The sequence below is a fragment of the Cygnus olor genome, chromosome 3 (genome assembly GCF_009769625.2).
Source record: "Cygnus olor isolate bCygOlo1 chromosome 3, bCygOlo1.pri.v2, whole genome shotgun sequence".
Lineage (NCBI taxonomy): Eukaryota > Metazoa > Chordata > Aves > Anseriformes > Anatidae > Cygnus > Cygnus olor.
Window position 1 is genome coordinate 67463326 of NC_049171.1, and position 27849 is coordinate 67491174.

A 27849-nucleotide genomic window follows, 5' to 3' on the forward strand; every position below is an offset into this window, starting at 1 on the left:
ATCATTTGATTACAGTTGTATTTACTGTGGTACTAAACATATACAGCATCATATATGTATATATTTATATAGTGTAATTTCAAGTTTGTTGGTGTTTGAGGCACAAAACATTTAGCTCACACATCTAAACAATGTGTAAGAGACAAAACTGCATGCAAAAGTCTTTACAAATGTAGACTTGAATATTCTCAATGTTACTATTTGATGGTGACCTGCTAGTCATAAGCTATCTTTATAAGATACTTCACATAGGTAGAAGTTCTTGTCAGCACAGACAAGTCACCCTTTCAAGGACATTTTTAAAGCTAACCGTGTGGGCCCTAAAATATTATCTTGATTTATAGCAAAGGATTCCAAAACCTGTATTTGGAAACTGTTTCATTATTTTGATAAATATTACACCAATCTTCAGTGTAATACTGCAATGAAATCATGCTCAAATTTTCTTGTCTTAAATCCTCTAGTTGGCGGGATTTATAATTTGACCATAACTTGTATGAAGTTTCTTTCTTGGAGCAAATGCTCATATTTAAAATGGTTAATATACATTTCATCTATTAGTTTGGATTTCCCAAAATTTTATGAAAAAACGGATATAGTCCAAATGGACAACAAATTGTGCCATAACATGATCTCATTGCCTGTCATACAGTTCTTTGAACACAAAATGTAAAACAGTCAAGTTATTAAACTGATTTACTGTGCATGCAGTGTACAATACACTTTGAAAGACTGCCTAAATACACTTATTCTATAGCCTGGAATAAAATACGTATGTATTTAACTTGTATTTCAGTTTTTCATGAAAACGTATATAGCAAGCACACTACAGAAAGCGAGTTATGTTTTTTCTCATTTTTGCCTGGTGTTTAATCTTTTCTGTCAAATAGAGCCTAATGCCAAATAGCCACAAATAAGCACTTGGGTACACTCCTGAGACTCTTAGGTTTTGAAGAAACTCAGTCTATGTTGTATTACGCATGCATTCAACTTAGCTGTTTGCAGTCAACTTTCAAATAACTGAGCTAAACGTAGTTTGGGATACCCAGGATAAAACAAAAACACAGGTAAGATCAAGAATATTTAAATTAGCTTGAAGGCAAATATGGTATGGATGACAATGAAGGTATGATGGAGAAAAGAGAAGTCAGTGATAGAAGTGACTGCAGTGCCTGTCAGCCAGCCCAGCCCAGGCAGGATACCCTGGAAGCGTGGCCGTACGGCATCCAGTGCACCCAGCGGTACACAGCTTACCCGAGCACCTGCGGAATCCACGTGAGCCATCACAGGACCACCGAGAGCTGGCAGAAATCACACTTCAGCTAATAATACCCTCTCTTAAATTACAAGCGCGCAACGTGTCTGCTAGTTTGTGGTCTAAACCAACAATATACGGCAGACCCACACTATAACTTAACTAAGCAGGTTTGAACCGTCACTTGATGCCAGACTCACTCCCCTTAGCATCAGATGCGAACATAAGGAGCACTTGAGCACGGAAATAGCATCTAAAAGAGGTAGGAAGCTCTTTCTGTGAGAGCAGCTTGCTGGACTGACCACACTATGAGCCCGCTAAGGAACAGGCAGTTTCCATATCCAGTGAGTGTTGCAAAAGCCATTTAGCATATGTATTGCATGGCACTGACTCAAAACCAAAGCTCATACAAGGAAGCCTCTTAACTTCAGCGGCTCCCTGCACCACCAGGAGTAAAGGTCACAGGTATACAATGCCTGTGAGCCTGCTCCTGACAGCCTTAACACAGTCTGCAACAGCCTGAGTCCTCATCAAATCCAACAAAGCAAAGAGCTGTGGCTGCACGTACACAGCTGCAATGTCTGCCCCAAGCTGAATGGAACCAAGTCTAACTACCAACTTCAAAATGGGATTTTTCTCAACCCAAGTTGATATTTCTGGGGATACCCAAAAGTAGAGCTTTACAGCAGCCTAGGATGTGGCTGCAGTGACAAACTCCTAGCCCTGTCCACCTCTGTCCTGAACACACGTTGCAGTGACGGAACTTCATCCCCATTCACCTTGGTTCTGAATACTTCTGCCAGCAGATGTGACCTTTGCGGGATGAAAGAATGATGTGATCATGGTGCCAACATCAGATGGAAAAAGAACTTACATGAACATTGTCTGCACTTTTGGGAAACAATTACCTTAACGTCATGCCAAAAGTCAGATTTTGCCCCTTCCTTTATCCACAAACTATCACTCTCTGGAAATCCATCCTTCCAATTTAAAACAGAAATACAATAAAGGTGATTCAAAGGCTGACAATCAGTCATTGACTCACAAAAGCTTTTTTTCTTCCCAGAAGCTTTACATTAAATCACTTTTTATTCTGAATTACCCAAGCTCTGTGTATTTCTCTCACAAGCAGTGATCTCTACAGCAGTTAAAACTCTCAACATTTCTTTCATTGTTCTCAGAATACCGAAGTATTTGGTGTATGAAAGGTATAAATTTGATCTTTTTTTTTTTTACCTCTCTGAAAAGAAGGCGTCCAGGGAGTGTCACAGGCAGGTGGCAGTGAGCGTAAGGGACGCTGTCAGTAAGAAAGGTTCATGAGCAGCAGTCTGGACTATTTATTGATGCCAGGCTAGCTGCAAACACTGCACATCCTCCACAGAGGTCTTCAAGTGTAATTTTACTTATAAAATATTGTTACAGCATAATTTGTCAGAGCCTTACTCAAAGCAGTGCATTTGCATCATAGGAAAACATTTTTATCCCACCATTTATTTTAATGTTTGACATTCCAAATAACAAGCATTTGTGTTGTCCATATTGCTTTGGGATGCCTGCAGTGGAACAAAACTCCCAGGCTTTCATTTCTGACTACTGGAACCACTTGGGTGTGCAAGCACTACCCCTACTTTTGATATTGCACCATTGGTATTATCTCATGAAGATAACAATTTGCTGATTTAACATACTGAAGTTGCTGTTATTCCATCAGTGTAACTTAGCTGTAAAGTCTGATTGCCTCCTTCTGTTAAGACATGACCAAGAACGGGAGAGCAGCAAAAACCTGACTTTGATCCCTCCAGTGACTGTAATATAGACCGCCTAATAAACTTTTATGGATAGTTGCAAATTTTTATAATAAATTATATTCTTCAAACTACGCTCTGAGTTTAGCTAAGGCTCTCATTGATGGCATTACCTAAACCAAGGTCCCCTCGGACAGACAGCCCCAGCAGGCCGCCCCAGCCCCTCACCAGGCTGCCCCTCACCAGGCTACCCCTCACCACCAGGCGGCCCCCACCAACCAGCCCCTCCCCCGCTTGCTGAAGCGACACCCCCTCAGCACCCCCTTGGGCTCTCTTCCCAGAAGGCCTTTTATAAAGTCGCGATACGGTGCGGGTCATTCGGCGAGGTTTTATTTTTATATTTTATTTTGTTTTGCTCAGAACGACAACCAACCGTCCCGCTCCAGCCCCTCCGCCCACAAGAGCTCCTGGCACCACCCCCGCGGCTCACCGACCAATCAGAGCGCGCCCTCCCCTCCCGGAGGCTCGGCCCCGGTAGCCGAAGGGAGCCGAAGCCCTTCGGCCGTTTCCGCCAGCGCAGCGCCGACGGTTGGGCTCGGGGCCGAACCACTTCGGCAGTTTCCGGAAGCCCGGAAGGGAGGGGGCCGAGCGCCTTCGGGTGTCTCCGGCAGGGCCGGGGCTGGCGAGGGAGGACGGCCGGGGTTCCCGCCCGGCGGCTCGGGGCCGGCATGCGGCTGCTGTCGCGAGCCCTCCGTGCGGCGCACGGCTGCCGGGCGGCGGCGCTGCCCGCCCGGAGCTACCGAGCAGCGCCCGCCGGGGGCAGCGCGGCGGCGGGGCCGTGCCCGCCGCAGCCACGGCGCGGTCTGAGCGGCCGGCCCTGCTTGGACGGCCTGTTCGCCACCAACGCATTGAGCCGCCTCCTGGAGGCGCGGGCGAGCGGCGAGGCGGGGCCGGAGCTGGCGGCGCGGATCCAGCGACTGCGCGACAAGGAGCAGGAGCTGCGCGACACGCGGCAGCTGGCGGGGCAAGGTGAGGCCAAGCGAGGGGAGCCCAGCGACCTGACCTGACCCGGCCCGGCCCGGCCCCGCCTCAGGGGCCGCTGCCGGGGGGAGAGGAGGCGGGCCGTTGGGCCTCCTGGGCGAGCGGGGGCGATTTGCATAGCCCGAGGGGCGATTTGCATAGCCCGGCGCGATTGGCTGAGCGGCCCGCCGGCTGGGCGGGGGGGCCCGCCTGGCACCGCCTACCTCCGGTAGTGCCGGCTGCGCGTGCACGCGGAGGGCACGTCCCGGCGCGGGGGCGCGCCCCGTGGTGCGGGATGGGATCCGCGCTGGCTGCAGTTGGCAGCAGCAGAGCTCCCCAGGGACGGAGTGAGAACTTGCCTGTTTTCTTGGTTATAGTGTGTTTTTTTTTCTCCTTTAAACACAGATCTGCACGGGTTCACTTCAGAAGTAATAGAATTTATTACCTATTTGTGCTACCTCCGTAAGCATTCACCAGATTTGTTAACGCTTAACAAATGTTCAACAGAAGCGTTAACTACACTCTGTTACTATGGATGGTGGAGATGACAAACATTGTTGGAAAACAAATCGTATTTCTTATTTTCTTCCATCCCGCAGTGAAAATAGGAAGTGCATCCTTTGAACAAACTAATGCTTGACCCAAACCTGTTAGTTTCCATTCCCATGAAATGGAATGAAGGATTTTTTTCTCCTTTCAGAACCTGCTGAAGATGCTGGTGTCATTAAAACCTGATGTAGAAATTCCGCAAAGTGAAGTGAACATAAGGGTTTAGTCACTAACTATAAGAAATCCTATTGCTCATCCTTAAAAATATTTTTATTACTCTTAAATGATTTTAAAGCTTATATTGCTTTTATACCTTTAAATATGCAACTGGTATTAAATAGATTATTTCTTATTATTTAAATAATAAATATCTGGTCTGACTGTAATAGACATACAATTCCTTAATTCTTTTCCTCATTTCTGTTGGCTTTAATATCTAGCCCTTGAACAGTCAGTAAAAAAAATTAAAAGTAGATAGTTGCAGGTGATCGAGTTTGCATGTGTGAAGTGTTACAGTTAGCTGGTCAACCATACATGCCTCTTACCAGCTGTAGGTAAAGCATGCCTGTTATATAAACAACTTACACGTGCCTATTTTTTGCAGTTTCCTTCTTGCAGAGGTGATTCGGGGGAAAAAATCAGATATTAAACTTGATCTGTAAATTCAAAAAAATGTATTTTAAAATTGTGTTAGTGACTAAATGCAATTACAGTGATAAAAAGGTGTAGGTTTACAGTGACAGTGTACCTCCAGTCCTGGCTGAATTCATGTAAAAGCTCACCACGCACAAAGAAGAAATGGTTAGCATCTTTCCCTTTCTTCTGCTGCAGTTACATGTCCCTGTGTCCCCCTACCCGCTCTTTAAATACAAGTGCCATTTTCTTATTTTTGGAGTTTAGTTTTTTTCTGGGCACATGAGCTGAGTCAGTGCAGATCAGAGGCAGCTTAAGCTGAATTTTTATTTTTCCGTGTGAAGCTTGATCCTGACCAGAGAGGAAAAAAAAAAAAAAGAGAGAACATTTTAATTTATTGAAACCTTGGTATAGAAAAACAAGTCTAATTCTAAAGTGTTAGTGTTGATCAGTCAACTAAGATCTTGAAATTTCAAGTTCCTCTTATTATGTGAGGGTTCTTTCATACCTTTTTTCATCTTAGTGATAGAAGTTTTGCAGCTGCTCTGGAATTACTTGATGGAGATGGAATACTTGAAGTTACTGCTACTGACTGGAGATTTTTATATAAGGCGATAGGCTAATAGTCCTTTTAATGAAGAGTGTTAATTGTGTGGCTTTTATGCCTTTTAAATCCTTGACGTTCCTATCGCAGGGAAATACAAAAAGCAATTCCTTAGAATCTCAGAGCAGTGGAGATGGGAAGACCCTTCTGGAGATCATCTAGTCCAACCTGCCTGCCCAGAGCAAGGTCATGCACAGCGGGCTACTCAGGGTCGTATCTGGTCAGGGTTTGGCTATCTCCAAGGACAGACTCCAGAACTTTTATGCGCATCCTGCTCCAGTGTTTGACCACCTCCACCATATACAAATTTTTTCTTGTGTCTAAGTGGAACTACCTGTACTTCAGATGTTCCTGCATCTCCCACTTGAACACTACCAGAAAACTGGTACATACTGTTTATCTCCATTACAGATCATAATATTAATCTAATTTTTACATAGGTTTACTGTGTTTTTTGTTTGTTTAGTAGAGTAAGTTCTTCGTATGGTTATTTTTCAGAAGTTTTTCTGAGAGTGGCACTGATTTAAGTCTGAGGATTAACCATGCTCAAATATTCCAGATGAAAGTGAAGATTTGCGGAAGCTTGCAGAAAGGGAAATCATTTCCTGTGAAGAAGAGATAGCTGAACTGAAACACCAGGTTAGATTCCCTTTAAAAGCCTCTATTTCTTTGCCATTCTTAAACAAAGCCAAATCGTCATCATTGAAAGAAGATGTATGTGATGAACTTTTCTCTTACTCCCATCCCCACCCTCCTCCACTAACTATAATCCTTGACCAATGTCTATTATCTGCATTTTTCATTTTTCTTAGATGGTATATAGACATATATACCATCTGCAGATGGTATATAGATGGTATAAAGGCCTGTAAGTGCCTACTTAAGTCTGAAGTTCTTTGAATCAATACATCTTGGTAAGTAGGTGTTATGGTTTGTCTGGTCTGGATGTGCCTTTGTGGGTGTTCAGCTTTTATCTTTTAGAAAAACTGAATTTATATGGTACCCCACACTAGTCTTTTGTAAAAAAAAAAATATAGTTTAATACTACGTAACTGCTGTAGCCTGCTACCTTATGTAGGTTCTACATAGTATCTATGGTATTTTGTATCAGATACGTAGATTTATGTAAACAAACTGTTACATATTCCTAATCTTACAGATGAAGTAGAAGCTGGTATTCTCATATTTTTTTATTCCTTTGACAACAATACAACAATCATCCTATATAAAAATATATATATATTTATATATACACACACACACTAAAAGGAGTAAGAGAAGGCTGAAGTAGAAAGAAACATTACCTGACGCTAGTAAAAAAAGGATGATTGAAAAGCATTCATAAATCATCCAGAATTTTAATCCAGTCTGCAAATTTACTATTTTTTATGGGTCAGTAAAACTTCTTTTAAATACATAAAAATGATGCAGCAGAATTACTGTTGAAGGAATGTACTCCAGAGCATCCATACCTTCTTAGTTCTGAAGTGGATGTTGGGTTAAAAGGGTATTTGGTGGGAAGGGAAATGCTTAGTTATCTTGCAAGAATAATTGTGTATCCTATGCTGTCCAAACAGTGCAGTGTTTCTAATTTATGAAAGCTTCTAATTTATGAAAAGTTCTTTGAAGCTTTGTGGGTCTCGAAAGAAGTCTTTTGTTACTGCAAGCAGACACAGCGAGCCTTTCTGCAATGCAGCATCCTCCCCTCCCTCTTCTTGACTGTATTAGTGCAAGGGATGTCAGAAAGCACTGAGAGGCCAGCCCTCTGGAGAATCTGTGAGTTAACACAGGAGAATGCAGAGTAGATCAATTACAGACTTGCATGGCATTTTATACAATCTCAGTTCTGGATTGAAGTGCCAGAGGGAAATCTTAGATGGGTGTTTTTGCATTCACAGATAGTATTGCTTTTGATTCCTTCAGAAGAAACAGACAACAGTGATCTTGTCATGGAAGTAACCGCTGGAGTTGGAGGACAGGAAGCCATGCTGTTCACGTCAGAGATATTCGATATGTATCAACGATATGCTGCCTATAAAAAGTGGAAATTTGAAACGTTAGAATACTTTCCCAGTGAAATAGGTCAGTAACAATAAAAAAAGTGTGTAACTTTTTAATTTAAGTTGAAATGTTTATTCCTAGGCCATTTGAATTTCCTAAGTGCAGGAAACTGAATTGTGTAACTTATTTTCAGAAGCAGAGGTAGAATGTCAGGGTACAATTTTCCTCAGCTTCTGTATTTGAGAGTGAAATTACATTTGAGAAGTACTGCTGAAATATGGAGGGAAAAAATGTCATTCAGTAGTTTCAAAAACATGTAAATAAAACTAAGTGTTTGGAGGAAGGAAATGCAGAAAGTCAAGTAGATGTGTTTTAGCTTTATATTAATTTTACAAATACAGGTTACATATTTCTTGTGTTTATAGATCAGTTTAGAGGCAGGCTGAAAGTCCGTTTATTATTTCTTGGCAGAGAAGCAAACAGTATAATTAAAACTAGTCTTGGTGTTTAATCCAAAACATCTTGATTTTTTTGAAATGTCAACTTAGGGTTTATATAAGGAAATGGGATGTTTGGATAAAGCTTGTGAGCTAGTATAACAGCTAATGGATCTGCAAAGTGGAGGAACTGTTGAGACAGCGGAGAGCTAAGACATCTAATTATTTAAGAAAGCCTTTGAGTAAAATTTCACAAGTAGTCAAATTTAGCAGCTTAATGATGCTTGTGAAAAGATATTTTTCTCCGTCCTCTCATTTACTGTCTCTGTGCCTGTCTAAGCAATCCTACCTCCATTAAGTCCTCTTCTGATGTGCTTTCCCTTAAACTGGCAAAGACTGTGCTTTCTCAGACTAGACTTGTCTTTTGTCTAGTTTGAGTTGAGTCAAATTCTCAGCTAACATAAAATAAGGAACAATGCATTTGAATGAAAGGAAATGGAAAACTGGTTCTTTTGGTGATGATGAGCTGTTAAGTTGGTCATCTCAGGTAGCAGTGTGTTTATAGAGATGGGATTGATAGGTTTACTTAACAAACAGAGGCAGTGATGTTTATTTATTAATTGTAGCTTAATCCAGCTGCTGTGTAAGGTTGTTTTAACAGAAATCAGGCTTCTGTCTCTGTGCTGCTGCTGACACTTCTGCACTGGCACTTTCATCTATGCAGAAAGTCTCATTACCAAGTTAATTCAATGGACAAGTAGCACACAAAAACCCAATTAATTTTCAGGTGATCCAACACAGGAGAAAAGGAAAAATGCTTATGGGGAGAATGGAAGCAGAAATGTGTGTCTGCTAGTGGTGGCAGTGAGAAATCAAGACCTTTCTGTCCAGCAGCAAGAGATTTGGTCAGCTCAACCTAACTGAAACAGCAGTCTGAAACATGGAGACGTGCCCAAGTGATGGCAGGGATTAGTGTTTTTTTTCTTTTTTTTGACTGACAAATTGCTAGCCACAGTTCTCAGAAGGCCAAATCTGCTGACTCTGTGTTAACAGATCTGCAAGCTTGCTGTCATACCTGCTGTGGTGAGTAAAGCTAGCACATTCTGGTAACCTACATCATGCTGTGGGTATGATCGGTAGGTGGATACTTATGCAGTTTACAACTTGTAGCTCAGAATGGCTGTGAAACTTTAACTGTGTTTGTACTTTCATCAGCATCCTTTTCTTCTTTTTTTATAATGGTGGACAGTTAATTCATAGTTTTAATTATGCTTTTGTTCTTAACTGTTCTGTTGAATAGGTGTCAATAGAAAGTAATGGGTAAAATGAAAAGTAATCCTTTAAAAATTGGATTTCGTTGGGAAAAAAAATGAAGAAAACAGTTTGCTTGTGAAACTTTGAAGATGGGAGAAGCCAGGATGTCAGAGTATGCAACCTGTAAGAAGAACTCATCTCTTTTTAGTCAACAGTTAATTGCAGAAGTACTTTTAGCAAACTTTGAGAAACGTATAGCATCTTCCAACTCTTCTGTTCACAGAGTCCAAAATGTGTCATAAGTAGTATTTTCAACTACTTTGAACCTTTTCTGTTCTTTTCATGTAGAAATTCATAAAAAATAAATATCCATGATTCTCCTAATTGAACTTCTCGTGTCAGTGAGCTACTTTGCTCTTCTAATGAGGGTCTTTCCGTGCCTTAAGACCTTTCTTGCTTAAGTACAGTTTTTGATTCACTGTTAATGTAGTGAATAGATTACAAAAATTGGACTGCGTGGAGGAATATAGTCAGACATCATAAATTGGGAACTTGAAAGTCTAGCCACAGGCTTCATTTTGTTGTCTGTACTCATACTTCCGAAGAGGAAGGCCCATATCTTCACCTGTCAGATAATGCTGATATAATTTTTTACGGGATTTCACTTGCATTTCTGAGTTCTTAAAATCATTAACAATTCAATTTTTAAAAATGTTATTTTGGTAAATGTGTTCAAATGGGAACTTTTGTTTTAGAGTTCTTAAGTAACTTACTTCAAATTCAAGCTCATGAACATGAACTCAGTTTTTCTGTTTCAGAATCTCCTAGAGTGGCTACTGTTAATTCAGTTAATATACAATCTTGAATTTCATGAGACTTGAATTCAGTATTGACTATTATCTAGACATGTTATTATTAATACATTTTCTTATGGTCAAGAGTCCGTTTGCACAGTTCAGGTGATGGGAGGGGCAAGAAGTTGTTGCATGTTACAGCACAGCTCGCTGCTGAAAGAGGAAAGTTCTGTTTATCCCCATTTATCCCTAGGCAAACACTTCACCAGCAGCTCAGTCAGTTCAACCTTCTGAGCTGACAGAAATGTATTAACTTTCTTTTAAAATCAAGTTGAATCAATGTGGTGCAGGTTAGATGAGTGAAAGTGCCATGGGGAAAAGGGATAGGCCTTCTCATGATGACTAGGGGACTGGAACATCTCTCTTATGAGGAAAGGCTGAAACAGTTGGCCATGTTTAGCCAGGAAAAGAGAAGGCTGAGAAGGGGATCTTATCAATGTATGTAAATATCTTAAAGGAGGGTGTCAAGGTGATGGGGCCAGACTGTTTTCGGTCGTTCCCAGTGATAGGATGAGAAGCAATGGGCACAAACACGGGAGGTTCCAGCTGAATATGAGAAAACACTTCTTTATTGTGAGGGTGACAGAGCACTAGAACAGGTTGTCCAGAGAGGTTGTGGAGTCTCCTTGTCGAAACCTGCCTGAGCGTGATCCTGTGCAGTGTGCTCTAGTTGACTCTGCTTGAGCAGAAGGTTGGACCTGATGATCTCCAGGGTTCCCTTCCAACCTCAGCTATTCTGTGATTCTTCATTTTGTATGCCAAGAAGAGGATTTAAGGACAAAAAGAGATCTGTCCTTTCCAGTGAAGCAACACTTGGATCAGGTGAACACCAGCAGCCATATACAACCATCAGAGCAGTTTCGTAGCTTTAACAGGGGCAGTCCCACCTTCCATGTTCCTTCTATCTCAGCCCTCGCAGTTTTGAGACCACAGTGCTAATTGGATCAATCTGCTGATCCGGCTTGAAAGCTACCTATTTTTACAGGGTAGTTTGGTCAGGTCTGACTCAACTAACACTCCTGTGATTGCAAGAGGAAGGGAGCTGTGCTTGACTACTCTTTCGGTGAAAGCTCAGATCTTAGATATTGAACTCACACCATCAGAGACATTCTTTTTAATGCCTTATACAGTAAATCACTCATACATAAATCTAATAAATATCTAGCCATTTTTCCTTTTTGAAACTGCTAGTCTTTAATGGATATATATGTATATTTGAACTGTTTTGTCTTGCTGAGGGCTTGCCTGTGTGATGAGATTAATATTTAGGAAGGTGGGATGTAAATTTACAGAAAAATAAAGGCAGCCCTATCCTTTGTTTGCCTCTTGCAGTGCATTTTCAGATCTTGCTCATTTGTATGAACACACATCTTTCAAAGCTTGAGAGGCTGGGAATAAGTAGTAAGGTAGAGGCATTGTAGATGGCATTGCCACTACTTTCCCATACAAGTCCTCAGTTTCACTTTGTCCATGCTGTGTTGAGTAAGAACTGAGGTAAGGGTATTCGCTGGTATACCAGCGGGTTGCATCTCATCCATGCTTAATTCTTACAGACTGCATGAGCAAAAGCAAGGTCCTATGTTAAAACATCAAGTTTACTCATTTCAAAGAGTTCCAGAATTTGACTGAAGTTTGAAAGTGAGCATATGTAAATATGGTGAATGTTAAGCAAAGCTGCAATTAAGAATTAGTCTGAATCTACTCTTAACTGACATTATTGACCTACCCCCAAGGAATGACACTGTGCAAAATAGCACATTTGAGATTTAACACATACATTAAAGCACAAACCCACATGTCATTGTTTATCCGCTGCTGCTTGCTAGTGGCATGTGGAAACGTATCAGACTTTGTCTCAGTCTGGTTATAAGGTGACACACAAAAAATTGAGGGAGTGCAAACATGCACCCTTCTTCTGTGCACCTCACCTTTTCAGAACAGAAGGGGACACTTTCAGTTAGAGGTAAACATAGAGCTAGTAAGGGCTAGCTGTGTTCGACAGGCCTGTGCTGTTGCTGGCATATTGAAGATTTTTGGGTAAATGGTTTGCTGAATTTTCATTGGATTTGACTGTTTCATATTAAAACCTGAGTTTACCATGTGTTGGTAAATAGTTGATTTGAAGCAGTACGACCTATATAAATGCCTGTCTTTCAAACCAGTTTCTCAGTCTTGTGTTAAGCCCCACGTTGCCACAGGCACACGATCATCTCCGTGAACATAAACTCTGCTGAATAAGTCACATATGCAGCTGCAGCTCAAATATAACAGGTTGTACCCGTGATACCCATGATAGATGTACCAATCCCAGAACGAGTGAGGGAGAAGAGACAGAACATTAGCTTTTGCAATGAACTGCTTATTACGTAATTAATGCTTGTCAGGAGTGACATAGAACTGTGGACATTCAAGTTATTTTAACTCCTGATGTGGCTTTGTTTCTTCCTCATGTGCAGAAGTTATTATGTTTTTTTAGTACTTGTTTTTATATATATCGGGGGAAGTATGTTTTGATGCTAGCACTGCAGTCAACCTCTGAATTATTTAAGGCGTTATTTTAGGTCATATATAAGATTGTTTTAGAGTAAAGAATTATTTTGTTCATTGGAGTACTGTTCACATAATCAGGATTTCACAATACCTGTTAGAATGCACCTTTCTCCTTTAAACTGAAGACTTTGAACAGGTATTCTTATTAAATTGTGTGCTTTAAGGTCGTATTTATTGTAAACATGATGGATTTATCTTACAGAATTACTAGTAGATGATGGTTATAAATTGGGCTGCATATGTTGAACAATGCATTTGATTCAAAAGTGGTACAGATTTGTACAACTGGGAGCAAAATTTTAGAAGTCACAAGGACAAGAATGAGGTGAAAGAGAAAGGAAGAGGCTGTGCAGGCTATTTTCCACAAACCTGACTGTAAAAGGAAATAATTTTTAGTAAAGTTAAAGGGAATGATACATTTCTGTAGAAAAAAAACATTTGCAAACCTCAGTAGTGGTGTAAAACCTGGCCTGTGTTCTGGCCAATGACTTTGTTCTGTGCTGTTACAGCATTATCAGATTCTTTGTTGTCTTCATCTTCCTTTTTTATAAAGCTGTTATTTTGTCCCTGTGGTAGATTTCCTTAGTCTAGAGAGAGCCTAAAATGGTGCTTCTGAGAAGCATGTGTGGGCCTCTCATTTTCATTGACTGTGGGTTCATATTGAAAGACTTCGACAGCAGTACTCTTTCAAGGTCTTCTATTTCTAATGATTCCCTTGGCACATCATTCCCTGTTCTGAGAATGGGATCTGAGAACTGATCTGGATTAAAAAATGAAGCAGGTTTCAAAGAAAAAATGAAAAAAATACATTTATTTGTAGTGTCATCAGTTCTTTAATCCTTCAAACAGTTTTACTAGCAAAATTAAAGGGATTGCACACTTTCAAACAAGAAGGAGACAGAATACCATCAGCTGGTATTGCAACAAACTTGTCTTGAAGCCATGATTATATTGGGTCTTACTTCCAAGTTCCAATTCTGATGGTTAGGTGCTAGCTTTCAGTACATTGCTGTCAAATGTTTTGCTGGGTATATGGGTAAGGGGGACAGGAGCTAGAGTTCTGCTCGTTCTGGAAGATTAAAAGAGTAAAATGAAATGAAAGAGCAAGGATGGGATGTGGGTAGGATGCATGAAAAAGATGGGGGAAGAAGAAAGAGTAACATCAGTCATCACTAAGTTAAAGACTTTGGGTGTTATTATTATTTTTTTTTTTCCAGTGAATGGTGAGGTTCTCAAATACCAGTCAAAAGAATTTGATGTAGTTTCTGAAGGTAGCTTTGCGTGCATGACTCAACCTTTTTATGTATATAAAAAATAAAATGGACTTTGTAAAAAGAACTTGACAGGCCTTTACTTGACATTTTGTGTGAGTACACATGTCTGGTTTTAGAGTTTTCTTACATTTTTGGTATAATTCTGCCTAAGCATTTAAATGGTAAACTCATAATTTTAAGAAACAAAGAAACAACTTAATAAATTTTAAGAAATAATAAGTCAACAATGATGCTAAATAGAAAGTCTGAAATAGAAAAGCATAGAACGAACAGTTTTTCTTAGTTTTACAACTATTTTTCTTTTTTATTTAAGGTGGCCTAAGACGTGCGGTTGCCAGTATAGCAGGTATTGAGGCTTACAAGTACATGAAATTTGAAGGAGGAGTGCATCGCGTACAGCGCGTGCCAAAGACAGAAAAACAAGGGCGCATTCACACCAGCACAATGACTGTTGCAATATTACCCCAACCCAGTGAGGTAATGCTTTTTTAGTATAACAGACATTACTGTAAGCAACGCCATGTTGCTGATATCTACATCTTCTCTGTCAGTCTTACTATTCTCTCTTAATGTCTGGGGTTTTTTTGAATCTTAAAATTTTACATCGTATTTTTTTGTTTATTTTTGTCTAGGGAAATAATTTCTGTTTTTTCCTCAAAATCTTAATCTCAAAAAACTTACTGGTAGTTTACTTCACAATAACTTGAAAATTTGCTGTAACTGTGCCTTGCATGTTCAGTGGAAAATTTGGCACAGTTGCAAAGGACTGAATTAGTTTAGAGAGCTCAAAGAGGTTTGTTTTAGCACTTTCTCTTCCACTATTTTATAGTATCCTCACTTTTCCCTTCCAAAATGTATGAGTGACAATTTTTTCTTACCGTATTTGCTTGGCTAAAAACAACAAGCTAAGAATTAAAACTTTGTTTGTATCTTTGTTTCATGTTGACCTAGCAAACTGCCAAAAGATGTTATTCCCTCCTGTTCTCCCTAAGTTGTCTCGTTACTTCCTCACAGAGATCACCCCATTCCATAACCAGAAAAATCAGTGTGTTTTATCTGAAACCCATCTAGTCAAGTTCAAATATTGATTAACTTGTCTGGGAGAGGGTGCAGAGCTTTCAGAAGACAGGGAAGATTAATGCTGAGGGATGGTTGTATCTTAAACTCCTTTGTCTGATTTCCCAACATTTAGTAAGTGGATCTGAGCTACCACTCATAAACCAGAAAAAAAGGTTTGATCTTGCCTGAGTGTGACTTATAAAATAAACCAACTATGTGTATTTGACATTTTTTTCCTCTTATGACAGATGAAGCTGAAAATTAATCCGAAAGATCTGCGAATAGAAACAAAGAGAGCTAGTGGAGCTGGAGGGCAGCATGTCAATACCACAGATAGTGCTGTACGGATAGTTCATATTCCAACAGGTGCTTCATTTTTTCCTTACCGTAAGATCTACGTTGTAAAACTACTATCATAATTTCCTTTGAAACAACAGTTTCAAATATGGCTAACAGTAGAGCAGAGTTTTTGTAAAGGCTTTATGTGTGCAAAAATATCCCTAATATTGAGTTTAAAAAAAGGGGGGGGTAAAAAAAAGTCTTGCGCTTACTCGTTTGTAATAGTGAAAGCTTTAGTAGGTAACTATCCATTTTGCCATTAAGCATGACACTCTTGAAGTATTCAAACCAATTTCTGTGAAAAAAAGTTATATTTAAGCTTTCGACTAATGAAAAAAGACACAGAAAAACAAATGTTAAAATCTGATGATTTGCCTTTTCTTGACTATTCTCTGAAAGAGAGGTTGGCTCTTTTTCTTTATTAAAACATTGATTTAAGTATCATCTATTGCATTATGATGCCAGCTTCCATTTGTCTTCTGGCTCCTTTCCAATAGATTACAGACATAATTAGGAAGTCCACCCCCAAGGGCTCAGGTTAGGGAATGTAAGAGGATGGATAAGATACGCCCTCAACGACTACCTGATTTTAGCTATCATATCTTTTTTTATTGCCATTTCTAAGCTTTTTACTTCCTTTTGAGCAATCCACAACAGCTGCCTTGACTTTCATTGCTTTTTAACTTTTCCTCTTCTCTACCACAAACATTAGTCAAGTTTTACAGCCTCAGGGTAATCCTGAGCATGCTTATCTTCACATATCCAGATTTTTGCCACCCATTTCTTCATATTTATTGAGACATAAATCCATTCTACACTTGTTGCGTCACCTCAGTAAAGTAGAAGGTAAATAGTGGAGATGGTAGAATTCCGTTTAAGATACGGTGACAAAAAGTTACTTCAGATTACAAGAGTTTTGTATTGTCTCCATGTTTGGGGAAAAAAAAAGACCTTAGTTTTTGCTGGTGGCAGTTATTAGTTTTTGTTATATAAATCTTAAAATATATTGCTTTTTTGTGATTATACAATAGAGATGGTTCATAAGGTTTTTTGTATTTCACCTTATTTCTTGAACTTTTCTTGTTCCATCTTTTGTATCTTTGTTCTTCTTGATCTCTCTTCCTTTACAAACGTTCTTTTCCTTCTTCTCTCATCCTAATTCTGTTTACAAGCCTTCATTTTGACCCCAAAAGTTGTTTTTAAACAACTCTTTCATATATCATATATAAATAATCTTACCAGAGTTACTTAAAATAAATCCAAATAAAAACTTAGCTTGTACTATCTTCTTCCTATATTTCTTCTCCCAACTGTTTTGTTAGGCTGTTCACTTTGTGTTTTAAGTCAAATTGTATATATATTTTGATGAGGAAAACCACACTTTTTAAATTTCATTTTAAGAAAACTGTGCCCACTTTGGTCTGTTCTGTATACTCACTGCCTAGTGTATATTACTGCTATTTAAATCCTAAATTTCCTGGAACTGTGGCCAAAAACTACAGGTATTAAATGAATCTTCTATAAGTCAGATCACATTGTGTGTCTTATTTCATGTCTACCTGTTCAAATCAAATTTCTTGCCTTCTGGATTAAAGTTTGCACTCCTCCAAAATGTATCATTAGACACTAGTGAGCCTCGACTTTTACATTCCTAGTCCAAAATAGGTGTTGGAAGAAAAAAAATAAATGATTATTTTAATTTTTAACATAATAAAAATATTAAGATAGGGTTTTGACATTTCTAGTGTGTGTTACAGTTAAGCGTTAAATCTCATGATATTTTTGGCAGGGGTCACGTCTGAATGTCAGCAAGAAAGATCTCAAATTAGAAACAAAGAGAAGGCTATGCAAATGCTTTGTGCTAAATTATACAACATTAAACTGGAAGAAGAAACCAGAAAGAGAAATAGTGTTCGAAAGATTCAAGTAAGTTTCACTTTATAAAGATAGAATTCTATATGTGCATATGTTTTGGGATGTTTTATGCTATGTTCAGCCACAAATAGTAAATGGAACTATAGAGGAACAGGAGTCCATTAAGGACTTACATGAGGGGGGAAAAAAGAAAATTACGTTCTTGTTCAGCGTAAAGGTTGTGTGTTAGCCAGACTTAACGTTTCAGTGGTATGTAAATTCTAGAGACTTAGTGAAACAAACTGGATTAGAGTGTGTAGAACTAGAATAGTATTAGAAAAAAATATAGTAAAATAGGTCTTTTACATGTTTAAGTGTAATTAGTGTGACTACTGAACTAGTCTAAGTACTATATATTTGTATTAAATATTTATGGGAGGAGAAGAAAGCTTTTCCTTTAAATGTTTAATCAACATTTCATCCTTTTTCTAAGAAGACTTTTAATCAGTTTTATAAACTGATTCTTCTTGTTTGATAGATTGGGACTAAAGGAAGATCAGAGAAGATCAGAACATACAACTTTCCACAGGACCGGATTACTGACCACAGGATAAGCAGATCAGTGCATCATATTGAGAGTTTCATGTTAGGGGAAGAAATGCTAGATGAAATGATACAAACTCTGAGGGAATACGCTGATTATGAATCTTTGATGGAAATTATTTCAGAAAATGAAAAATGAACCTTTCTCTTTGACAAGCCATTTCAATAGATGTAGATGCTCGTCTGCCAAAGGAACTTTTTGGAGTACCATCCAGAGAATAGAACTGCTTTTCAGATCATGAAAGACACCGCATCTTGTTTCCTCATGACTGATAAACAGTTTTCTTACTTGCTGAGTAAAAGACTTTATTGCTGCAGCAGTACAATTAAGTAAATTTGACTGGTCCAGAAGTAACTGCAGTTTTTAACCTTCTCCGCTGAGATGATGTTGATACACCACACCCAAAAGGTATGCATTAAAAACGAGCTATTTCTAGTTCCAGATTTCATTTAAATGGTAGTTTGAACATTGATACAGTGTCAAGTAGCTTACTTGAAATAACAAAAAATCCCTTTTTGTTTGAGTGACAGGAAGAAAGTGATAACTAAATGAAAACAATACTAATCTGAAGACGTGTTAATGACTTAAAAGTGACACAGGAGAGGGAGTTCTTCAAAGTGCATCTCTTCACGTGTTCATGGCCTGTTGGCCCTTATTAATCAAGCACGAAGAATTATTTAAGAATATTGTTCCTTGTTCCACAAGAGCTCTGGAAGCAAAATGACAAGATATGTGGAATCTTTTTGAAAAGAATGGTTCTGTTCCTGAGTCAAAATTGAAAAGAATCAAACAATTTGTAATGTTTATCTTGAAGGCTGGTATGATTTCAATCTCCCATTTCAGGAGTGCAATTTCTCCTTTGTTTTTAAATGGCTCCATTTTTTTTTTGATTTTTCTGAAATTTACGTAACATGAGTGGCATCTTATTATTTTGACCTATTCAGTTTAACAACATCTTAAAACGTTTGATCTGTGAAAGCAAAATAACACTTTTTCCTTTCTAATCTACTGATAGATGTGCACGTTTATATCTGCGGGTAAATATGTTTTGCAATCCCAAATATATATATATATATATATATAGTAACAGAAAACCTCCTACCTCCATCCCATGTTATCCCATCGTGCATCATGTATGCATGTGTGTATACATGCAGAATATATTTGAACTGTAGGTACCAGTAAATAAGAAATCAGAACCTAAGGAAAGAATGTTACCATGAGTACAGATGTTTACTTTGAGAATTCTAATCAAAATTAGTGTAAGAAATCAGAGTAGGAACAAAGTAAATGCAGCACTTTGCTACAGATAGCTTATTGAAATGCATTATTGAAGGATGCTAGATAAAATTCGGGAAGGAATGCAAAAACAAAACTGGGTGTTATCAGTTTATCTTCTTTCATTATACGACTGCAGTTGGAACAAAAGCACATTAAAAAAAATAAGTGATTCTATACTTTTTTATAAATACCTTGGTCAGCTTTATTTTCTAGGAAATACTGCACGGTAATGATGATTACATTCCAAATCTTCAAATTAAAGATGCATACGTTATTTTGAGATGTTGGAGTGCCTGTATGCATGAGGTGAGGTAAATCTTGAGGCCTTTGTCTAGATTTACTAGAAGATTTACAACTCCAGCTGTTACCTAAGAAAGTGAAAATATACATAGTGCTTCATGTGTAAAATGTTTAGGTATTGATTGGAGCAGAGTCCTGGACTGAGGTCTTCATTCCTACCAGAGCAGTGCTGCAAATGGAAAACTACAAAGCAATTGTCACACTCTTCCTGACTTAAAGCCAGGTTTGATGGAAGGAATTTGAGATTCCTTCTCTCTAGCTTCGTAGTTCTGTAAGCAAGTAAAGGACATTAACCTGGTCTAAGCACTGGCCTACTGCATAAAACCCAGGACTTTTTGGGTCTTTGTCACCTCAAAACCTTCCTCGATGTTCCAGCTGGTGGCCTTGCTGGCCAGATCCTACCACGCTCAGAGCCTCCCTGTTCTAGTCTGCCTCCTCAACAGCCACGAGCTGCATCATTGCCTTGCGAGTGGCCACCCTTGAATCTGTGTGAGAAAAGCCAGACATCTTGTGGTCCTGGCAGGAGACTGGCAGAGGTGTCTGAAAATGAATGTGGAACTGACAGTGTTGTACGAGGTGGACTTCCGTACCCTGTGTCACACCTCCTTGGTCAGTCATGGCAGGCTTTGCACCATAAGGGCTGGAAGTCTCTTTTTGGCCCTGTATTCATTTTAATGCAAGACTTGTTTGTAGTCTTGGTGCAAGTGCAGCTGTGAGAGGATATTTTCAGGGTGGTAGGATCCCTTCCCTTTTACAGCCTGTTCTCCATCTGCTGCCAGCTAGCAATGTTCATCATACTTTAGAGGAAACACAGGCATTTCATTTAATTTCACCCACGTGCTAGCAGCAGCCTGTCAGCCAGGGGGAGGCAGGGAGACGTCAGCCCCGCCACCAGGCGCAATTCCCGGGGGGCGAGTTCACACTCGGTGCGTGCAGAGCCGAAGCGAACGCCGCAAACGCGTCCCTTTGAAAATAACCATGGCTGCAGGAGGGCAGCATCGGGGAGCCTGATGCTCCCCGGGAGCGCAGAAGCCGCTTGCTCTTTGTGACCACCGGCGAGGGAGCGGTGCGGGCAGAACCGGAGCCGGGAGGCGCTCTCCTGCCTCTCCCTGCTCAAGCCGCCGCCGGGCGCTCTGCGGGGGGCGAGCCCGTGCGGGGCCGGTGGGTGCGGGGGGCGGTGGCGGTGCCCGTGCCGGGCGGGAGCCGCGGCCCGGGCGGGAGATGCCCTCGGCCCCGCCCCCGGCGCGCGCGCGCCACCGCCCCGCCACTCGGCTCGCTCCTCGCCTGCCAAGGAGGGAAAATGGGAGCGGGGTCGGCCCCGCCCGCCGCGGCTCGGATTGGCCCCCGCCTCCTGCCGGCCTTCCCCATTGGCCGCGTCGGCAGAGCCGCCGGCTCCCGATTGGCCGGCGCGGTTTTGGATACCAAATTCAAAGTTTTTAAAAGTACCCGGCGAGGGCGGCCGCGCACTCACTGCCCGCGGGACGCGGCGGCCGCAGCCCTGCAGGTGAGCGCCCGCCGGGACGCGCCGCGAGGGGCATCCCCGCCGCTGCCGGGGGCTCGGGGCTGCTGCGGGGCTCCGAGGGGTTGTACCGGGGCTGTACGGGGCTCCGGCGGGGCTGGGGGGGTCCAGGGGCGCTGGGCGTGCTGCGAGGGGAGGCGCGCAGGGGGACCGCGGCTGGGCAACCCCCCGCGGGGCTGGATGGCGACCGCCGGACCCGAGCCGCATGCGGGGCACTGCTCGCCCCACGCCGGGCCGGCAAGCGCTGATCCCGCCGGCGGGCAGCGGGCGGGCGGGGAGGGGCCGCACCGCACCGTGCTGTCTCTCTCCCGCGGGGCCACGCCGCCGGAGGGGGGCATCCAGCCCTACCCGGCCCGCCACCACCATTTTGAGGGGAAACCCGCCGCCAACGGGACCCCTGACGGCCCTGAGGGGGCTGCGGCAGAGCCCGCCCGGAGGGGGTCGGGGCCGGTCTGGGAGCCCCCGGGGCTGGGCCGAGGAGGGACCATCGGCCGCACCGCGGTGGGGAGGGGGCTCCGGGGGGCTCCGCTGCCACCCGCCTCGCTCCGGGTGTACAAAGCCGTGGGCGCTTTCCGTCCTATCTTACCCCCCTCTTCCCCCAAACGTGGGCACGAAGAAGCGGGTATTTCCCTGGAACATCATGAAACGTTTCCAGTTCTCCCCTACTTTGCCCTACGCCACTGGGAGTGCTAAAATCCCCTCCCCAAAATACCTGCTCAGACTGGGGGGGTTATTTTTCATGCTGATTGTGGAGCATATTGGCAATAATTCCCCCTTAGGACTAAGGCGGCAGCGATGGCTTCCCTCTCCCCTCCAGCCCTCGCCCATCCCCCGCGGTCGCGAATATAGATAGCACCACGCACGGGGGGAGGGGAGCGGAGCAGGGCAAGAAGGGCTCCATTTCCTTATAGCAGCTACCAGTCCCTATGCCTTCCCTTTGCACCCGCTTAAAATCCTGCTCGTAAGCAAGACCCCTGCTTCACCTTGACCATTGTCTAAGGCTCCTTGCACTCCCCTGTAACTCACCCGGGCCTGTTAGCGCACACGTTTTTCCTGTGCCACCCACCCTCCTCCTCTTTAAAAATGCCAGGTACCTGCCCTGCACCAGTAGCATTGCTTCTGGCCATGCACACAGACCGTTCAGGCAGCTCTGGCCTGGCTCTGCCCCTTGCCTGGGCACTCTGCTGTCACTCAGTGAAGGCCTTTGGACTCCCTCCCACCAGCATCCCTTGCATGGACTGCAAATGTCCTCATCATATCATTGCATCTAGGGCAGGAAGTGGAGGCACTGGTGTGTCTGAAACCAATCTGTACTGGTGGAATGGTGGCAATGTAAATCATCCACTCACTTTGCTCATCCCAGCTATATGCAGCATCAAGGTCAAATTCTGAGAAGAGAAGATCTCAGGTAGATCTAATGTGTGGCTGATCAAATCCTTAGTTCCACTGGTTTTATGTGTTTAGCCACTAGAGGTGTCATTAGATAATAGATTAAAATTCCTACTTTCAGAAGGAAGGCATGATCACTTCTTTGAAACAAAACCAGTTTGTGCTGCAGTTTATACTATGTTGTAATAATTTCCTTACTGTCACTTGCAGGATACAAATAAAGCAATGAAATCAAATATTAGCCACTCTTTCAAAATGAAATGCGATTTTGGTTGTACGTCTCTTCGCACTGGGTTCGTGCCATCAAAGACTGCTGGAAAAACAAGACTGGAGGAGTCCTGCCCCTCGAATTATGAGGAAGGTTTGTATAAAAGCTGTGCTGAAGAGCATCAGAAAATACTCCGTAGTGAATCATATCCTGCAGCCCCCAGAAATCTCGATCTTGAAGATGAAGGAAGGCCTGTACATAACAAAGAAAACAAACAAATAAACCAAAGACTTGATGAAGGGATCTATGAAGTGGAGGCACTGGAAAATAGTAAACTTAACGAGGACAGTGGTTATTCCTCTATGCTAAGTAATCAATTCAATGATGCAGTAGAACATGAAGATAGTATACCCTTGGCTGGAAATCTCTGTGGCACACCAGAGCATTGTCTCATGAAGAACCAAAACCAAGTACAGTTTTCAAAGAAGACTTTGTTGCCAGTAATCCATTATGAAAAAATGATTTGCTCAACTTTGAAAAAAAGTGGTAAAAGAAATCTCAAATCTTGGACTGCTGTAGACAGAATTGTTTTTAGGGGAAAGTCTGAATTTCACAACCTAATTGGAAAGAAAATGGGGTTAGATGGAATAGACATTCTTGCTGAACTCTTCCAAAAGAACCTGAAGCATATATTAGCAAACATCTTAAGGCATCTCAGTGACATGGACTTAATAAAGTAAGTATTTTGATCTTCAGGTATTTCACCATGAAAGCAAACTACCTAATCAGATGGCCTAATGTTTTAGATACGTGATTTGTGACATTTTCTTAGGGGTTAGTATTATGTATTAATATACTAAAACAAGAACTGTTGATGTAATCCATAATATTTGTGGGCAATGTGTCTTTTCCCTAGAAAGTAAAGGCAATAATTGTGAACATTTCCCATTTCTGTATGAAAGAAAAAAATGCATAAATAGTTATTCCCACTGCTAAATAACAAGTTTTCCGGCTTTCTTAAAAAGATAACTGACATGTTTGTGTTGTCATTACAGTTTTGCCAAAGTCAGCACAACGTGGAAGAAGATTCTGCAAGAAGATAAATGGGCTTTCCAAATATATAGTAAAGCTGTGAAAAACCTTTCTGTAAGTTTTTGCACTCGTAGGATATTTTAAGCCTAAACCAGCTGTGTCTCTTCCCAGCCTCACAGAAGAGATTCTTAGGTTGGGAAGAGTTAGTCACTGAGTGTCTGAGTTTGTCCTGTTAGGATGCCTTATCTCAACCATTGCTAGTCAATTCATGATAGTTCCATAAACTGACTTTGGAGCCCAAGGAAGGTTGGCTGAGAAGATTATCCTACAAGATATAGATGTTCTTAAGAGCTTCCACATGTCCTGTTTAAAGAGGAAGAAAGGGCAGTGTCAGTTCCAGCGCTGCCCACTAAGCAAACCCTAGATCCTCTCAGCAGAGGCTTGCTTACTTCAGCATCCCCACTCATCCAGAAGGGAGAGAGACTCAAAGATACTAAGTGGTTGACTGTGAGACTCAGATTTTTTGCATATACTTTCTATCAACAGTCTCTGAAGTCCAACATGTTGGCTACAGACATCCAAAAAGCTTTTTGCTCTGTGAGCTACTCCTAATGCTTATTCGCTGTGTGAAACAATAAATACAAGATCCAGCCACACTGGTGTTTTCACTTTACCAAGGCAGGACTCTTTCAGAACGTCAGGAGTACTTTCGTTCTTTGAGAGAGGGGAAGACAATGAAGCAAAGCTTGGCATCTGTCACAGAATGAGGTAGTTAATTAATCTGAGTTTTCGCTAGTACTTCATGATACTAGGTAGTTGTAATGAAAACAATGGATGCCACTGATATAAAAATTTATGCCATAAAGTTTGATTTTCGCCTTGCATTGTATCCCTTTTTTAACCTGAAATGCAAACATAGAAAATCAGTGGAGGGGAGGGTGGAGTTTACTTTCTAGAAATAAAATGTACAAGCATTTCTATTCTCTGTAAGGATTTAGAAATACTGCTTTGTGCTTTAAAACATTGCAGTGTGGACATTCTGCTTAAATAATTAATGAAGTGTTATTATGAAGTTAAATTGTATTAAGTAATATAAAATGGTTGCAAATGGTGGTCAGAAATAGGGGTCAATTCTATTTGTTCCTAACAGTAATGACTGTGAAAGCTAAGGTAAAATTGTTAGCATACTACCTGCTATGACGCTTTATTATTGGAAACCTAGCCAGAGGAGGGATCACAAAAATAAGTTCTTAATTTTGCTAAACAAAAAGCACTTTGTATCCTATAAACTGTTGCCATTATAAGTCTCTTCTCAAATTTTATTCTTGTTTTCTCTTTGTTAGGATGGTACTAAGACATCAGAACATGCTGCAACAAGGGAGTACGTTCTCTACCGGGCGGCTTTAGCTTCAGTTCAGAAAGCAACCCCGTCAAACGGCCTAAGTAAAAAAGGCAGCAGATCCAAAGCATCTAAGAATCACAGTAGGCTCATGGAGTTTTCAGAGGTAACTGGTGGATTTCATTCATCTTTAATTTCTCACACGTTGTCTGGCATACCATCAGCTTGTAAAGTGTATTTCTAAAAGTAGTATCTCCAATTTGAAGTGCTTGTAACTCTTAAGTATAACTGCCAGCTTTTGCTTATTGAGTCTATTTTAACACAGTGGTAGAAACAAAGTGGAGAACATATACTGTGAAGTTGTGCATCTTTTTTCTCTGAGTGTCTAGGTAACATCAAAATAGCTTAGTGCTTTTTTTTTTTGCTTAAATTTTGGCTTTCATCAGACATGAAAACTTTAAGTCATTTCCTTTTACTTCCTGTGGACTTACGATGAATCACGTGTTTTCCAGTTATACAGTCCCACAAAAACTGTCAATTTGCTTCAACACCAATGGGCAATTTCTTTTTTTAAAAAAAAAAAACTAAGAAATTAGTTCCTATTTTTGAAAAATGAAACATTAATAATTCTCGTGTTCATTCTGTGCTTCTTTTTGAACTAATTATCTGACACTGAAATTACCTTTTTAATTACACATTTGTAGCGTGTCCTGTGTTTGGAGTTTTGATTAAGATACTTACTTGGTCAACAACTGCTAACAGATTTCCCTTCACCTTACTATTTTTTATAAAACAGACAAGATATAATGGCATTGAAAAGTATGATCAAAGTGCTCTAATACTAATATAAAGCACTTAGTAGCATTAGAAATCTGAAGGTACAACTGTACACTAAAGCCATCTAAATTTATTTTGCCTTGATAAGGAGGTATATATGTTTATACACACTGATTATGAAAGCATTTTGTTTTTAACAATTGAGTGACATAAGCTCTAATATACATGTTGAGCTATTTTGAATGGAGGATCTGTTTTTGTGTCAAAAACGAATTCTTTGGATAAATGTAGGAATTGTTTCCATTTGATGTCTCAAGCTGAGTACCCCACAGCTGAGATATCTGGACTCAATTGTTCTCTTTGCAAATGTTGTTAATTCAGTAGAATTCAGATTGCTTTATTTTTTAAAGTTGACTAAATCACCATCTTTGGATGAGATTTGAAGGATTCAGAAGTTTGATATTGGCTATTTTTCTTATTGGTTTGCATTTAGTCTGACTGTCCTTTAAACGTAAGAATTATAAATTACTTATCTCTAATCCAGTCCAAAGTAACTGAAAACCGATAACTTCTGTTCAATCTCCATCAGAACTTGATACAACCATAACTAGGCTAAATTTGTAGTTTCTAGAGTGAGAGAAGTTATAATTTGTTTTGTGGCACATGGTTAATATCGGAGGATGTTTGCAATGTGTTTACCCTCCACTTACGACTTTCTTTGTATACTTTTTTCTGATAGGCTGCAAAGACTTTGAAAAACACTGAAAGCCTTAAAGTCTGCCATCGCTGTGGCTCACCTGCAAAGTATGACTCCTATCTGCAAAGAGCAACATGCAATCGTGAAGGCTGTGGCTTTGACTTCTGCACAAGGTGTATGTGTTGCTACCACAGCTCCAGTGACTGTGTGAGCGGCAAGCCAATAAAATCAAACTCTAAGATAGGGCCACTCCCTGGGACTAAGAAAAGCAAGCAAAATCTGCGGCGATTGTGATCCATCCTGATACACTTTGTCAGATGTGCCATAAAAGATTTCTAGGGTGTAAATTTTTCCGCAAAGAAAACAAAGCCTAAAGATGCGTTTGCATTCTGCCATTATTCTATATTAAAAAAAAAAAGTTAATTTTATAATTCCATTTAGTCATTCTCAAATTCCTAGGAATTGCCACAAATAACCATTTTAAAATGTCTTACTAATTTCCAAGTTTAAAAAAAAAATACAGGACATGGATTCTAGTAACATTTTAAATATTGTCTTGACAATTTTTGTCTGCCATGTTCCAGTCTCCAAAAACTTCACCACAAAAATATTGAACAAAAAGCTTTTGGCAAGTAATCTTCTTGGCAATTCTTAGATGCCAACAGGAAAAAAGCTAAGCTGTGTTTTATTTAAATGTTTACTTTTGGTGTTCCAAAAGTCTTTTAAAAGCATTGATAATGCAAATGTCGAGAGGTGAATGAAGTCCCCTTTAAAATAAAATTGTATGAGACTTTAGATTTTATTGTCTTGTTTAAGATTTTGCCTTAATTTTAAAATGTGAATGTAATGCCATTTTCTCTGATGGTTTATTTGAATCTTAAATTTTGTTGTTCTTCCTTCAATCTTCATTCATTTCAGGAACTACATTTTTTCCCAGAACTGTGATGATACTCTTCCTAGCTTTTTTTCTTTAAAAAAAAGAAAGTACTGTATCTTGGCAATACTGCTAAAAAAAACTGCCAATATTTTCCAAATTATAATATACATTTTTAATATTTGTATATATTTGTAAATACTTTAATTTTTTTTTGTTTGTCTTGTAAATGTGAAAATAAATTACTGTTTTCAACAATCTGGTTAGTAACTCTGAACTTCCTGTTTGTTGTCTTAACAGATAACTTTATATACTCATTTCTCATCTTTGCTGGTAGTGCTGCTTAAAATTTCTGATATTTACAATGGCCAAATCTCCTGGTTTTGTGTAAAACCTTCGGA

The 27849-nt window shown here is 40.5% G+C and overlaps 2 protein-coding genes across 7 annotated transcripts; both read left to right on the forward strand.

Moving 5' to 3' along the window:
- Nucleotides 1-3292: 3292 nt before the first annotated feature.
- MTRF1L (mitochondrial translation release factor 1 like) lies at nucleotides 3293-19937 on the forward strand. 4 transcript variants are annotated; one of them, XM_040551371.1, is made up of 7 exons: nucleotides 3293-4029; nucleotides 6366-6445; nucleotides 7705-7888; nucleotides 14490-14653; nucleotides 15484-15601; nucleotides 17364-17500; nucleotides 17967-19937. In XM_040551371.1, exons 1-7 carry the CDS (start codon nucleotides 3729-3731, stop codon nucleotides 18168-18170), a joined length of 1188 nt encoding a protein of 395 aa, XP_040407305.1. In that variant the 5' UTR covers nucleotides 3293-3728; the 3' UTR covers nucleotides 18171-19937. The 4 variants fall into 4 exon arrangements, with proteins under 4 accessions (XP_040407305.1, XP_040407306.1, XP_040407308.1 ...); XM_040551372.1 differs by having other exon boundaries at nucleotides 3843-4029; nucleotides 6305-6445; XM_040551374.1 differs by having other exon boundaries at nucleotides 4012-4029; nucleotides 7730-7888.
- On the forward strand, nucleotides 18303-27696 carry FBXO5 (F-box protein 5). Of its 3 annotated transcripts, none has more exons than XM_040551369.1 (5): nucleotides 18303-18440; nucleotides 22732-23465; nucleotides 23785-23875; nucleotides 25105-25266; nucleotides 26617-27696. In XM_040551369.1, exons 1-5 carry the CDS (start codon nucleotides 18414-18416, stop codon nucleotides 26866-26868), a joined length of 1266 nt encoding a protein of 421 aa, XP_040407303.1. In that variant the 5' UTR covers nucleotides 18303-18413; the 3' UTR covers nucleotides 26869-27696. The 3 variants fall into 3 exon arrangements, with proteins under 3 accessions (XP_040407303.1, XP_040407304.1, XP_040407301.1); XM_040551370.1 differs by lacking the exon at nucleotides 18303-18440 and adding an exon at nucleotides 19496-19619; XM_040551367.1 differs by lacking the exon at nucleotides 18303-18440 and adding an exon at nucleotides 20849-21117.
- Nucleotides 27697-27849: the final 153 nt, after the last annotated feature.